This window comes from Pseudopodoces humilis, chromosome 2 (genome assembly GCF_049639895.1).
Source record: "Pseudopodoces humilis isolate 2021_Gansu_Grassland_sample_001 chromosome 2, ASM4963989v1, whole genome shotgun sequence".
Classification (NCBI taxonomy): Eukaryota; Metazoa; Chordata; class Aves; order Passeriformes; family Paridae; genus Pseudopodoces; species Pseudopodoces humilis.
The window spans coordinates 90,767,481-90,782,810 of NC_142201.1; the positions used below are offsets into that span (position 1 = coordinate 90,767,481).

General features: G+C 44.9%; 1 protein-coding gene across 1 annotated transcript; it reads right to left on the reverse strand.

The window, feature by feature from the left end:
• Positions 1-3,423: 3,423 nt before the first annotated feature.
• On the reverse strand, positions 3,424-6,162 carry TEX55 (testis expressed 55). The gene is made up of 4 exons (XM_088052010.1): positions 6,045-6,162; positions 4,622-5,097; positions 4,291-4,353; positions 3,424-3,625 (listed from the first exon to the last, which is right to left on the reverse strand). The coding sequence occupies exons 2-4, from the start codon at positions 4,784-4,786 to the stop codon at positions 3,578-3,580; spliced, it is 276 nt and encodes a 91-aa protein (XP_087908136.1). The 5' UTR covers positions 4,787-5,097; positions 6,045-6,162; the 3' UTR covers positions 3,424-3,577.
• Positions 6,163-15,330: the final 9,168 nt, after the last annotated feature.

Consider the following 15,330-nt stretch of genomic DNA (forward strand, 5'->3'; position numbering starts at 1 on the left):
CCACACGATTGTGAAACTTTGAAATCAATGGCATTTAACTAGCTTACAGTTGGTGTTACTTAGCAGTGATTCATATCCAGTGAGTCACAATGAAATGTCTCATGCTGTAAGCAGCTGCCCATTGAAGGGAGATCTTGCCTGTGCCCTCCACCTAAGAACCAGAGAAGAGGCTGTGAACTTTTCAAAGGATTTTTAATCAGCTGTTACATTTTTTCCCCCATTCGTTAGAAGCAGTACACATGCAACTTCAGTATTGCTTGGGGCAGCTGAGTCTTTTCATGTTCCATACAGAGATGGCAGAAAAAGAAACTGATGTTTTGGTCCAAGAGACCTATTTTACAGGGACTACACTTTCCCCCTGATTGGCTCCTCTGTGTCCTACCTCTGGAGGAGTACAAGAATCACAATAGAAACAGAAACAGTTTGGGCACCATAAGATCATGCCATTTGGTAGATTAACTGGGTGTTGCACCTCTCTGCCTGTCCATGGATGAACATGGATGAAAAGAATCTCTTCCTTGAAAATAATGTGTTTTCTCAGTACCCAGCTCATACTGCAGAGGAATCATCCTTGGGAATTACAAACTACCTCCAACTTCTGCACCTTCCACTTCATGACTTAACCATTAGAAGTACACAGAAATACATAGGTGTGGTAAAAAAAAAAACCCCAAACCACCCTTTCTAAAAGAATGCACTTCAGTGCACAGCCATTTCCCTTGCGAAGTGGAGAAAGAGCAAACAACAGATGTTAGTCACATTGCTTAGTACTCTGGAGGGCATTCAAATGTGCTGTGACTAGCATGCTATAAGGACTTATATGGAATAGTTTTGGTTACACACGAGGAACTGCTAATTTCTTCTGAGCACTCAAGGCAAGAAATTTAATGACAGTTTAATGTCATGTTGATAAATGTCCACTTACAAAGAAGAAATAAGGATCTACTGGTTTTGGAAATAAATTGTGGAAAAGGGACAGTCACTCTGGAATTAAGACTACAGTAAAAGTTTCCATTTTCAATCTAAGTTTTCTTCTTTCTTCAGCACAGAAAAGCCTTTGTATATACAAACAGCAGTGCCTTAATGTCAAGTAGATTTTTTCTAGACCTAGAATTTATTTTTCAGAATAATTTTGAAGCAGATCAAAAAATACAGCTGTGTGACACTACCTCAAACACTGTAATCTGCAAACATTCTGGAGGATGCTTTTTTTGTTTTCATAAAATTAAGTTCAATCATCTGAGAGTCTTGAGGTGAAGTGACATTTTTCCTTAGCTCATGATCTTCCCCAGTTTCATGCCATCTACATATGCCAACTCCAGGCTCACAGAGCTTGTCCTGGGTATAGCCTCATTCATCTCCAGAAAACTGCTTTTCAAAAGAGAAAGACCTCTCCTTAGTAGAAACAAAAGAACATGAAACACTTTTTCTCTTTTCTGAGAAACAGACAAGACAGATGCTCTCTCTTATGTATACTGAGAAGGACTTCTTGCTACCATACAGCAACTTTGTTTGCATGAGATGAGGTGGCCAGGCCACCAAAGGAAAACTGTGGCCCTGAGATTACTCAGGAACACCGGGTACGGCCTCTCTTGCAAAACTTCTGTCACCTGTAAGAAGACTGCTTTCCAGCTCATTTCAACCTACCTGAGAGGAATTAAGGATCTTCCCTTGCCTAACTTCCTTATTGCTGACATGAAGTTGAAAGCATATACTTATAGTCTGAAAACATATTACAGGTCACAAGATTTTCGTAAGAAAAAGAGAATAACAAAATGCAATATCTAAATGACAGAGGCAGGAAATACACAGTGAAGGCTGTACCCCAAGGCATCCTAATCCTGTTCTACAACAGAATTCAAAGACATGTCATCTTCTCCATCTCCTCGGACAATGTGCTGACAAATGACTATAGAGATGAGAAGGCTTCAAACACCATCTTCATCTTCCATACATTTCCTGTTCCCCACAGATACATTAGGACAGGGCACATATACATTGTTTTTCAGCCTGATACATTTTTGGTCAATAATTTGTAAGTAGATCAATCTCAGATTCTCAATGACAGATTTTTCCAGTTGCTGGAGATAAGTAGGGATTTCAAAACTGTCTCACTGCTGTAGTGGGACCTCAATGCCTAAGTCTACATTAAAACTCTTATAAAACCAATGAAGATTTAATCTGAATCTTGAGCCATCTTTAGTCTCACTATCACCTTGAAAAACAGTCTGCCCTATGAATGACAGGGGTGCTTACCTGCCTTCAGTCTTGAAATATATGAGTTAACTGATCCGTTTTGAGAAACTCGGATAGAAAGGAAACTCATCTCACACTCGGAGTTTGTATGCCAAATACTTGCCCACTGTTATTCCCAGACTTTTGGCGCCCGAGCTGTGCTGTGTAGAATCACACAACCCAATCATCATACATTATTTTTTTAAAAATAGATAGATGGAAGTTTTTATGGTGCTCTCTTCATAGCCATAGAAACAGTCATTTGGGAATACACCACCATTCATTAGGAAATTAGAGCACTTGCCTAAAGAAGAGAAAAGCCTGTAGTGACATAAAAACACTTTCTGGCATCTACTGCACAGAGACAATCTATTAAGCCAAAATAACAGTATGCTCTGTTGCACATTTTCAATAATTGTCAGGCAAGAGACAAGAAGAAGAAAGAAAGTTTTTTTATAGGGTAGAAACAGACACTTGGATAGTATGAAAACAAGGACTGTAAATGTTTCAAAAATCAAACACAGTTCAAATTATGTGTTTGCGAAATGTACCATGACTCTTAATTCTCAGTGCTTGGTTTTGGTTTGTTTGGTTTTATTCACCTCCCACATTCCTGAGTGACAATGTCTTCTGAAAGCATAAAAAGGGTGTGTGCAACTGTTGCCTTACTGTTCTGGTTATATGTACTTACAATGATACAGGCAGGGCAACCCCAAAAAGCAGAGTGATCAGTGTCCAGCAGAGATAATTAAGGGTGAGACAGCTGTATCCATTGTGTGGAAGAGGCAGAGAGACAGCTTCTTGCATTAGAGGACCTCTGGGGGCAGTGTGAAAGGCCAGACACAAGATAGGCACTGGTGCTACTGCATAACTGATCACAGTAAGCCACCAATGCAGCATGAAAAAAGAAGGCTATAGGTTGTCCAGGGCTGCTTTTTAATTCTACTTGCTTTTGTCTTTGCATTGTCTGAGCTGTAAGGTTTTCCTGCACAGAAAGGCGGAGTCTGGAGTGGCTTAAATATGAGATTTATGCATTTAAATGCATAGAAGTTCAGACCTGCCTCTTCAAGATATGCATACCATACATGCATGCAGATACATCCACACTTAGATCTCAGTCTGTGATTCTAACCCAAAACTTGGTTGCAGGATTTAAACCCAAGCATACAAAACAGAGAAACCAGGCAAGAGACGGATAAGCAGATCTTTTCCACGTTATTGCCAATGACTACACAGTGCTCTGAAGGCATGGTGTGGCAACACCACAACAGCAAGGTCAGTGGGGGCCAAAAGGAGTGCAGAAGCCCTCTTCTCAAAGCACCTACACATCTTTGTTCTCTTCCTATTTTCTCTCCGGTTCTGCTTGCCTGGCATCTATCATAGACTGCACCTAGGCAAAAGGAAAAGGAAAAGCGTCATTTGGGAGCTTATTTGCTTTCACACTGATGCCCAGAACTGACCTTGCCATGCCTCTGGAGGTTTTGTGCTTAGTACACCATGAACCCAGCAACAAACCTCAAAGATGGTGCCTCTCCTGAGTGATGAGAAGGCAATGAAGGAAGACACTCACTCTTTTCCTCTGTCTGCTTTCTTTCTTCTAACCTCCCCCTTCTCCCAAGAAGCAACCCACACTTCTAATTCACCCCCAAACCAATGTCTCACTTCACCGACTTTGAATTACCTTTGCTTTAATACCCTAAAGGATCAGCAGAGACAGCTCACTTGAACGGGGGATATGGGCAGAAAATGTGCTCCCTCACAGTTTGGGATAGAGGCAGCTAGAAATGGTCACAGGTATCTCTGTCATTAAGCTTCCCTCACCTCTCAGGTAATTCCAGGGTACATTCACCCCATTCTTCCCCCACCTTCCCATACCTTTCCTCCCTCTCAGAGCACACATGGTCCCTTGCAGCCCAGGCACTCTGCTGCTGCCTGTGATTTTTGTCCTCCCAAGACATCAGAAACAATCAGAGAAACAGTTCCGGGCTGACCATGATTCTGGTGTGCTCAGCAAAGCTGATCCTGTCCCCACAGAGCCCCAGCAAGGCACCTTACCTCCTGCAATATGAACTGCAAGGGGTCACCAGGCTTATGGATCAGCAGTTTTTCTGTGATAGCCTGAGAAAGAGACAGACAGAAGGGAAGAATTATTTATCTTTGACTAGATGGGTGCCTGCACTTCCTGTTCCAATGACATCTGCATTTTAAAAAGCAAGAATCTTTTCAGACCAAAGATGATCAAGGGTCCCTTTCTACTGCTTTTTCTTAAGTCTATACTTAAGAAAACACTGGACAAGGAGGGGTCTGGAGAAGGGATAATTTGGTTCAAGCTAACTTTAGGCCAAGCTTCTCACATAAGCCTCTGAAGGAGAAGTATGTATTTCACCTGAAATATCTGTAGAATTTTATGTTCCTCTACATAATTCATGGCAATTTGATAGGGGTCTGCAAAAGCCTCTGGACTCTCCAATGATTCAAAAGTAATCTCTGCTGCTGACAACACAGTCTCAACGGTGTTACTGCCATCCTCTGTGGATTCAGGGGTGTACATCTTGACTTTGAAACCTGAAAGTTCACCCACAGGTGACCTGATCTCAGGTGAGCTTTCCCTGGATGCAGACTATAAAATGAGCAGGAAATGGTGCTCAGAACGTGGTGGCTTCTTGACAGCCAGCTTGTCTGCAGACACTGGCAATTCCACTACAGATGTCTGGGCTGTAGATGCTGGTGCTTCCACACAAGGTGAGTCATCCAGTGATGGTGAGGATTCAACTATAGGTGTCCTAAGGTCCTAAGTTGGTCCAGAAGCTGGTGGTATGCAGATTCCTCCACTTCAGATTCTGAATGATCATTGAACCCTTGCTACAATATTTAGCAGATAAAGAACAAGAGTATTTTAAACATCTATCTCCACAGACTAGACATAGCACATTACACCATCCTCTGCAAATATGCTACAACCACACTTAAAGCATGCACTAATAGGGTTTATTCCTATTAATGACTGGCCCTACCTGCACTTTCTGCACGATCCCAGGAACGCTACTTAAGCTCCAGCCCAGGCCTTCAGAACTGGTCTGAACTATGCAGCAGTTGTATCTGTGCCTGATCCTCACTTACTGACTAGTTTTCCTAGGGTGACTCTGAGTGTATATTCTAGGTAGCTTTGTCTTTATGGAAGTACTTTGGATGGATCCTGGACCTGACTCATGACCTTTCCTTGCCTGCGACTGTTGCTGAGCCCTCTTACGTGCACACTGCCTGCACTGTGTTTGCCCTCAGCTCCTGCCTCGTTCCCTGCCTGGTGCAGCCCCAGGTTTGCTCCCTGACAGCAGCAGCTGAAATTTCTGCAGGCTTTACCCACCTACCCCCTGAGCAGCTGGCCGTGGGCTGTGCTGTATCCATGCCCCACACTCCCATCCCTAGGCCTGTGACTGACTGCGGCCAGTCTTGCCCTGTTTCTTTCTCCCATCCCTTGTCCCGGTTGTCGCAATGTTGCCTGAAGCGGGATGCTGGGGGAGGACAGAGAGGGAGCAGGACCTGCTCTCACTCCCCTGGAACTGGGAAGGAGAGTGTTGTTCCTGGGGACAACGGGTTGTTGACAACGGGGTTCGCTGGGGCAGAAGGGAGGCGGTGGGCGGTGGGAGGCCGGGCCAGGCCGGGCCGGGCGGTGCAGCCAGGGAAGCGGTGGGAGCGGTTCCTCACCTCCCTCACCTGCCCCCGACTCTGCAAGGAAGGACAGGGAGAGAAACGGGGCGGTGCAGCCAGGGAAGCGCTGGGAGCGGTTGGCGGCCGGGGCTCTCCCTCACCTATCCCCGGCTCTGCAAGGAAGGGCAGGGGGCGCTTCGCCCCCCGCCGGTGCCGGCCCTTTCTGCTGCTCGTCGCTCGCCGTAGCCGGGGGTGGCGAGTGGGTGCGGGAAGCCGCGGCGGTTGCCGGGGTAACCGCCGTCACGTGGCTCGGCGCGCGGTGCCGCTGGCGTCACGCGGGCGCTGAGTGCCGGGCGACCATCTTGGGCGAGGGCGGAATTGCAGGGCGGGGACGGGGCAAATCCCAGAGTCCATCGCTGGGAAAAGAGCTCCCAGACCAACGAGTCCAGCCCATGACCGAGCGCCACCATGGCAGCTGGACCCTGGCACTAAGTGCCACGTCCAGTCTTTGCTAGAACATGTCCAGGGACGGTGACTGCACCACCTCCCTGGGCAGCCCATTCCGATGTCTAATCACGTTTTCTCCTGATGTCCAACCTAAACCTCCCTTGGCGCAGCTTAAGACCATGCCCTCAACCGACCTGCTGGTTGTCTGGCAGAAGAAACCAACCCCCACCTGGCTGCAATCTGTTTATAGGTGGTTGGAGAGAGTGGTAAGGTTCCCCTTGAGCCTCCTTTTCTCCAGGCTAAGCATCTCCCAGTTCTCTCAGCTGTTCCTTGTAGGACTCGTGCTCCAAACCCTTCACCAGCTCCATTGCCCCTCTCTGCACTCACTCCAGCACCTCAGTGGCTTGTAGTGAAGGGGCCCAGAAGTGGGCTTGATTTAGAAGAGACAGGATTTGAGGTGTGGCCTCTCCAGTGCTGAGTACGTGGGGACAATCGCTGCCCTGGTCATGCTGCTCACACAATTCCTGATGCAGACCAGGATGTCACTGGTGGTGGTTCCTGGCACTGGCCCTGGTCCTGGCTCTGGTCTTGGTTCTAGTTCTGGTCTCGGTCCTGGAAAAGGACATGTCAAATAGCTTGTACAGGGAATCAGGGAAGCAAGAGGTAGGGTAGTAGAGTGCCGAGAGAAATATTTCCATGTACATTGATATGAGAGATACTTTCTCCTGTCCTCAGTTTTACACAGATCCAGACAGTTGGTGTTCTGCGTGATGAACTTCATCAGAAAAAGCAAATAAACAGACTGGCAGTTTTCCCCAAAGAGGAGATGAAAGGATAAAGATAAAAGCTGTTCTGAGTTACCACAGTAACTAGCTTCTGACATATTCTGGTTCATGCTCCAGTCTGACAAGAGCTGGGTTTGAAACAACTGGCTGAAACTGCCATGGGGGCTTATGGGGATGTGAGGAGGGGAGATAGAGGACTTCAAAAGCTATTCTAAACTTACAGATGTCACTTCCATTCAGAGCAGTTCACTTTGTGTGTTTTTCAGGTTATGCCATTGGCATTTTAAGAGAAGTGGCTGCCTCACTGTTCCAGTACCAGATTCATGACAGTGCTGTCCATATCCTCAGCTATGCTGACCACTCAGACCATCTTGCACTGGTTGGCACTTATGGGATGCCAGGTCATTCCCTCTCTGATCCCTTCTTGCATGTCCCATTTCTCCATGTAACAGTGATGGTTCCAGACAACATGGGACTGCTGGCTTTTTGTAACTGCTGATACAGTTTTATCTGGAGGAGGCATCTTGATATCAGTTGTGTGTTACTGTGGTTGTGTGCTGAGCCATCCCAGTGCTGTGTTCACAGCATGACCCCCTGCAGGACTTCTCCCATGGGTTTCTCCTCTCTATCCTCTACTGGACAGGACTAAGCAGTTCTCAGCTGCCTGCTGGCTTCAAATAGTGTCATGCTGTGGGTAAATCTTGAGCCCCATGTGTTTCTTTCATCTGTGCCTCATTGGTAAACAGCAGATCTCTCCATTTCCAACCCTACTGCCTACTGCAGGGATCTGGCTGCTGGGTCTGGAAAGCCAGGATTTTGCACAGGGAAGTAAGATGAATGACTCTATTAAATAAACATCACTGCTCTGTTTATTCTTTCAAAAGAACAGATTAAAAAAAGCAGAAGATGCATTTTAAATGCATTAAAAATTCTGAGCAAAATATTGCCTTAAATACAATGCTCATGTAAGATAAATCACATGGCTTTTTTCTACACAGGGACATGGAAAGCAAAAACACATTATTATATCATTATTTATATGGCACCATATGCTAAGTCTGGAACTTAAAGACTTTGAAATAAATAAGAAAACACCAGCTGCAGATTAGCAATACACTCCTTTATTGGGAGTCACTGTGTAACTGTGGCTATCATTCCTGCTGTTAAGTTAAAACTTAAATAAATTGTCAGAGAAATAAGATAGCCATTAGAGATTCAGTGTCTGTCTCCTGGGGATGCTTTTTCTAACAGCTGTAACAAAGACCTGCTGCTGGTTTTGTCCTATCTCTGTAGTAACTCACTGCATTTGTCCCTGCAGTATCGCACAGTTGTTCAGTAGAGATGGTTGAGCTGCTCACTATAAATAATGTTGGTTAACAATGCGGGCCCTTTTGGGTTAATAAATTACGCTCAAACCACTCTTGAGCTTCTTTGATTGGTTTCTTGCAAGTCTGCAATGGAGAGTTGGAAGAAATCACTTTCCACAGTCTGTTTGCTTTGAATATTTCTTCTTATTTTATTGAGCTGTAAATATACATATATAATAGCCAAATCCTAAAAACGCCTATCTCAAATTCCAGTCGCCTCATCCGCTACTTGAAAATCGTAATGAGATGCATAGGATGAAACATATCAGCAAATTTAAATGTCATTGCTTAAAGGGGTAGAGGGCCTCAGTCAGCACCAGGCCGGGGGATTTGTCCCCCTCCTCTGTGTGGGATTTGCTGTCCAAAGCTGGGGTTTCCCCTGGGCTGAGGCTGGTGGCTGGGGCACGGAGCTCACCCACCATATGATCCATGAGCTGCTGCAGCCCAGTCGATACCCACAGCAGGAACCTTGCAGTCCTCTTCATGCTGCAGCCCCAAAACTCTCTGACCTGTGAATTTGCACAGTTGCAGCCGGACATAGTCAAAGCCTTCCTGAGTTCTGGTGAAGAAAGAGCAGCTTTAGGTCATGGATCAATGATCAAAATACCCCCTAGGCTGTGGAGCAGAGGCGTGGGGTCCTTGGAGAGACATCTCTGCTCATCTGTGTCCTGACCGGTCACTGTGGGGGTCATCAGGCTGCCCTGCACATTTATTCCTTACCTCAATGGTGGGTTAATTGTTCTGCCCTCAGTCCAGAGGGTTTTTGAGAAAAAAACAGGCTGGGAGGAGAGCAGGTGTTAGTGCAAGAGCATGGAGAAAGCCAGCTTCTGCATGAGACAGAGGGCTGAGGTGCAAGGGGAGGAGAGGTAGCTGGGGTGTTGATTTGCATCCAGACTGCTCCTGTACCAGCAAACTTTGATGTGGGTGTGCTTCTGGCAGCGATGTTGAAGAGGAGGCTGTACACAGGTGTCTGTGCTTGTACAGGTGGCTGTGAGTGTTTGTGTGCTGGCAAATGCAGCTCTTCCCCCCCAGCCTGTCCTGCAACTCGGGCTCTGCCCGCTTTTCCCAGCAGAGAGCAGCAGAGCTTCGTAGCTGCTCGCAGGGCCTCGGAGTGCAGCAGCCCCCGACACATTCTGGCAGCGCTTGCCTCCGCAAAGCACAGCAGTAAACCTTCGCTGAGCTCGCAGGCATATCAGGCCTGTCAAGAGCATTGGTGTGGGCAAACAGAAAATACATGCTTTCAATACTGAAGATTCGGGGCTTTCCTGAAAACCAAGATGTCTGCAGGAATCAGTGAGACCTTTCTTGAAGGGGTGTTCTCCAAATTGTCTTTCTGCTCAAAGTTTGATGAAAGGGAGTGCCTCAAGCATGGCTTCAGAAAGTGGGGGCAACAGGATAAGCAAACCTCTTTCATAGATGACTGGCATGGACTAGGTAACTAGGGTAAAGACCCTTGAGGTCTCCTTCAGTCCAGTCTTCTGCAGTGCAGGAAAGAGACGTTATTAGCTTCTGTGTTTGGAAATATTTGCTTCGGGAACCCGTTTAACCCTTTCAACCTTTTCTGTTAAAAATAAAGTTTCAGCTGACTCATGTTCCCTCATTTGTAATGTTACCAGGTATGTTACTGGAGATAAAGATGAATGAAAAAAGTGGGATTAAGTTTCTTTGCCAAGGTGTCAAAACTAATTAATCTGTGTCTAGTTTAGATAACATTCTCAAGGAAAACAAGACTTTGTTCTCTGTTTGGAAATTTACCTGCTGTTCCCATGGCATTTAAATAAGTCAGATTTGGGATTGTATTAGAAGCTTCTCAGCAGTATTAACTGGGACAGGTTTTGTCATTCCTTAATTGTCCCATTCTAGTTCCTGAAACTGTTATGGTTTTAGATGTCGGAAAATGATCACAGACCTTCTGTAAGGTCCAGTCCTTGTAAGGCAGAAGGCTTAAATTTGGTCTTGCCATCGCATGGCATGAGAGGGAGGGGATGCTGTGTTCTGGTTGAAGTTCACAGTGAACCTTCATCCAATCCTGTCTCCATCAGCTGTGGAACCCCTGAAGGAAGGAAGGGTCCAGACGTGAAGTTCAGCCTGTGTAGGATGCTGGGCAAAAGGACAGCAGCTGGGTACTGGGAAGACTCTGGTTTGCCTTTTTGCTCCATCCTACAAACACTGCCTAATTGCTGTGCTCCCCTCTGCTGGTAACCCATCCCTGGCATTGCGAGAGGCAGGTGTGGTATGGAACATGATTTTGGTAGGCAAATGTATCACACAGCGACAGCAAGACCCTGGATAACTATGTCAGTAGGTGCCTCTTGAAGAGGCTGTAATCCAGAGATGGTTGTGAGGGGCTTTCTGCATTCTTCAAAGTCTTGTGGCCAGAGTACCCTCTTCATCCTCTCTTCCCCACACCCCTTTATTTGGCCTGTATACCAAGCTAATTTAAAATATGATGCAGGTCATCTAAGCACTGGGGTCACTCAACTGGCCTCTACAGCCTCCCACCACTCACTCTAGGTAAGATTTGTCCTTCTTTATTGATGCAAATAATAACTTTTTCTCTGAATCGTAGCTATACATGGGAAAGGTGCAATTAGCTGCTGCAAGGAGCCAGGCCTGTCTGCCTTCCCTTGTTTAACAGAGGCTTTAATTAAAGACCCCCTGATGCTAGAAAGGCACATTAATTATTCATCTGAAAACATTTACATAGAGTCCCCCGTTTCCCTTCTTCAATAAATTATCAGCTTCACATCTCCATAATTCATCGAAATGACTAAAAATACATTGTCTCAGCCTCCATCACCTCCAACTGTGATGGGTTCAGTATCTTAATGTGAAGGTCTCCTACTGCTCTTAAGTAAAAAGGGAGGATGGAATACAAGGGGGAGAGGGAGAGAAAAATATTTGTCCCTTGATGGTAGTCATGCAGATGGCAGTAATTTTTGGTTTTTTCTTTCCCACAAAATTGGCATGATCCTGAGGTTTGAAGAAGCTTGTGGACTATTTCTAATAAGGAAAAATACACTGACAGGAGGAGAAAAGATGTTTCCGGGGGCAGAAAAGGTCTGGGTTTAGATGATTTCTATGCTCAGATGTTGACAGCCTGTGTGATCCTTTGCCCAGCAGTTAATCACCCTAGATCATCTCTGTACCTCACCTGTAGACCAGGCCAGCAGTTCCCTTTCTGCCTGGTAGAGGGATGCTGCTTTACTAATTATAAACTGTTCCAATATAGGTGTGTGCAAGAGGAAAAAACAAATTAGCTTAGGCAGAGGGAGAAGTTTTGCAGCAGTTCACAACAAATATGTCACTGCAGGCACAACTGAGGTAAAATTCACTGCAAATGGTTTTCTCCAACTCGTTTCACTTTGTGACAAAGCGAACCATCACATGAGAGAGGAAAAATCCAGTCCTCTGAGGGCTTGTTTACATGGGGAGTTAAGACAAATTAGTGTGAGGTGTGAGGTAATGTTCAGAAGTTGAAGTGCACTTAACCTCTTTGTGGGGGCTCTGATACAGAAGGTAAATGGCCACAGTTCACTATGGTGACAATTAAACAAAAGCAAAGCAAAGGTCACTTTATCTCCAAATATCCATGCAGGGCTTAACATCCTTTCACGTGCACTCATTTCACATCTTTGGTAATTTACCTTAACTTTCATGAATGTTCTAATCTGCAGGAATTGGAGAAGTGCATGTTCCACCTGGCTCTTAATAACTACTGTTCCTGGAAAACCTGGAGCAGTCTTGGTGCCTACAGAAATCAGATCAGATGTGCTCTCCTGGGAGCAGGGGGAGCCAGATGCTGCAAACAGGTGATCTTCTAGGACTACGAGTGGAAGGGGTCAGGATGGTAAATTTCTTGGGATGTGGTCAAGGAGAGCATTAGAGAATGAACCAGGAAAAGAGTACTTCAGAGGAGCTGGCCCACTTACTTTTAAAGGTTCAGTGTTTTCAGAGGGAAATAAAAAGGTTTATTTTTGGTGCTGAGCACACACAGGGGCTAACTCTGAGACTGAAAATGGGGTGGAACTGATTACAAAGAGAGTGATACACTTATCTGAAGCATTATTCTGTTGACTTCCATGGGTTTTTTTCTTTTTCTTGCCCTTGTTTTAGATGGGCTGTCTTGGCTCAGCAGTGAATAACATGGTGACAGAAACCTTGTCTGACCACGAGGACATGCCTCATCCTTGGGCATTGCAATCTTAGAGCTGAGAGACTAGAAGCCCTTCCTGTATTCAATACATTGATTAAATTTACTAAGATATAAATATCATCTATTGCTTACTAATTAAATTATAGTTCAGATTATGTTATTAAGGGATCTGAATTAACATATTTCTGGATGTAAGAGAAGCATGTTTTTGCAGGCAGTAGTTAAAAGCTCCCATCCTTTTCTTCCATCTAAAGAAAATGGATTAAAATTTTCTGTAGTGAAGATTTTTAGCACTCAGATTTTCTGTGGAGACCCCTCAAAAACTGTCCAGGCCATGGCTTTCATCCAAGTATATGTAAGTATCAGTTTTGAGATACCTCACTCACAATCCAGCCTTTGCTGTTAAATTGGTATTGGCCTTAACATGCTTTGAAGTAATAATCAGTGCTGTGTCTCCAGGGGGATAGGACAATATGTAATTGGCTTAAACAGAAGGAAGATCTCGTTAGACATTAAGAAGCCTTTACTAATGGTACAGTAATTAAGCACAGGAATAAATGGCTCGAGGCCTTCTGCCTATAGAGAAGTTTGGATGAACACACTGAATCTTGTCTTCTCCCACAAGGAAAGCAGAGATCATTCTTTGCAGTTTCTTTCAATGTTGTTTTCTATGATTCTGCATATGTCCACAAAGTTTTCTTGCCAGAAGTGGCAATAGCAGCATTTTCATTGCCACCACATTGTCATTGAAAATGCTGCCCCATCAGTGCCCCAGCGGAAGAACAAGCTGAAATAACAGAATGCCAATGAGAGCATCCTTTCTTTCCAAGCTGGCAGAAGCAAGCCATTCTGGAAGGTGATGTACATCTCCCATAACCCATGCTCCAGCTTCCTTGGTTGAGCCAAATTGTCTTCCCTGCTTGTCAAATGGGAGAAGTGTTAACACTGTAATTAGAAACATTAAAGCAATCAAAATGAGCATACAGGCATAATTAAGGCACTATTGGTTTATGTCCCCTGCAGGCATTCTTTTAGAATAAATGACTTTTTGGTTTAATTTAAGCTTCTTCCAAAAACATCACTAAAACAAAGGGGCAAAGGAGTTTCTATACATACATTCACCAGTAAAACTTCTTAGTTTTCAATCTCATAACCTAGTTTATACTGGTAAATTTTCCCTGCACTGACAAAATCTAGAGGGTATTGCTGAATAAAGAGCTTAGCTTGGAGAGAATAAGTTGTGTCTGGACAAGAAGAATCAAAGAGGAGCAAAAGAGACTTCATTGGCTCTGTATCAAGCCCTTCATGAAAGAGGAATTAGCTATGCTGTGCTAGTGTTAGACCTGATGTTATGAAAGTGCCATTTTTTCCTGAGAAGGAAAAGTATACAGAACAATTAACAAGGCTGGAAGAATTTTTTTTCAGACAGGGTGGGTGAAAAAAGGAGAGATGAAGATCAGGAACACTGAGTATGGACGAGTTGCAACTCTTCTGCCCCTCTGTAAGTCTTGAATGGTGTTGCACTATGAAAGAACCCTACTCATATTGCTCACTGGGTTAACCCTTGGAGAAGTAGATGTTCAGCTCTGACTTGCTGAGGTTGAGCTGTCTGCAGAAAGTAGCTACAGCCTAATTAAGAAAGATGGGCCCAGCACTGTGTGTATATATATAAATATATATATATATATGTATATGTATATATGGTGTGGTTTGGGTGCTGACAAAGAAGCACAATTGCCACCCATTAGAAAAGTTCTGCCTCTTGGTTCCTCATTCTGCCATAGGAATACTTCTTCTTATGAGCCTGGTAGTTGTAATGAACAATTCAGCTCGAGAAAAGGGGCTCAGGGTTACCCAGGTGGTCAAGGCAGAGCTGCTTGCACACAGTAGCTTAGTATAGAATGGGAATATGCACGTCCAAATGTGTGAATATTTTCTGTCCTGGCTGCCTTCAGCTCACAGGAAGGTTGAGCGACTGGAGAACTGACATGTGGACTTAATTTGAGGTTGATGTTAACCTTCCCACTACTTGGAGGTTACAGTGTCTACTAAGTTTTCCTAATGGTCTGGGAAGAATATTCAAATTTGACCATCTCTGCAGGGATTTGATCCTACAATATGTTTTCAGAAATGTCTTCCTTGTGTAGAGTCTTCCCTGTTTTAATGAACTTCAGGTCTTTGATTTACCCTCTGATGAGATCCCATGCAAACCCTCAATCTATCTGGTATAGATGAGAAACATAACAGAGCCAGCTAATGGTAGTGCAGATGGAAGGACATGGCCACTTTCTTTGAGCACCTGCCTTCCTGACAGGGTTAACAAGACTCGTGTTAGTGGGGGGGTCACTGTGGGGTCACTATCCCACTCATGGCTGTTCCAGACTCAGCTGTTTGCCCATGAGCCAGAAGAGTGACAGTTCCACTGCTGGCATCTCCCACCACTGGTTCCTGGATTTGGCTGCTGTGAGCTGCAGGCTAAACTCATCATGTGTTCCTTCATGCAGGTAACATGACAAGCAACAGGTACTGCAGAGTACTGCTGCAGCTTCCTGGTCCTAGTACTGCCCTCACAGGTACCAAGTGCCATCCATCAGGACCTGAATGTTCCTGTGCTGGATAGCTGAGAAGAGATGGCAGTGTAAACCACAGAGGTAAATAACAGATTCTGAGTTTCATTATAGTTCTTTATACT

Coding starts and splice junctions, on each gene's coding strand:
- TEX55 (XM_088052010.1), bottom strand. CDS start 4,786: ATGTACACCCCTGAATCCACAGAGGATGGCAGTAACACCGTTGAGACT. Junction 4,354..4,621: donor AAATTCTACAGATATTTCAG/GTGAAATACATA, acceptor TCTCTTTCTCAG/GCTATCACAGAAAAACTGCT. Junction 3,626..4,290: donor TGCAGTTCATATTGCAGGAG/GTAAGGTGCCTT, acceptor CCTTTTGCCTAG/GTGCAGTCTATGATAGATGC.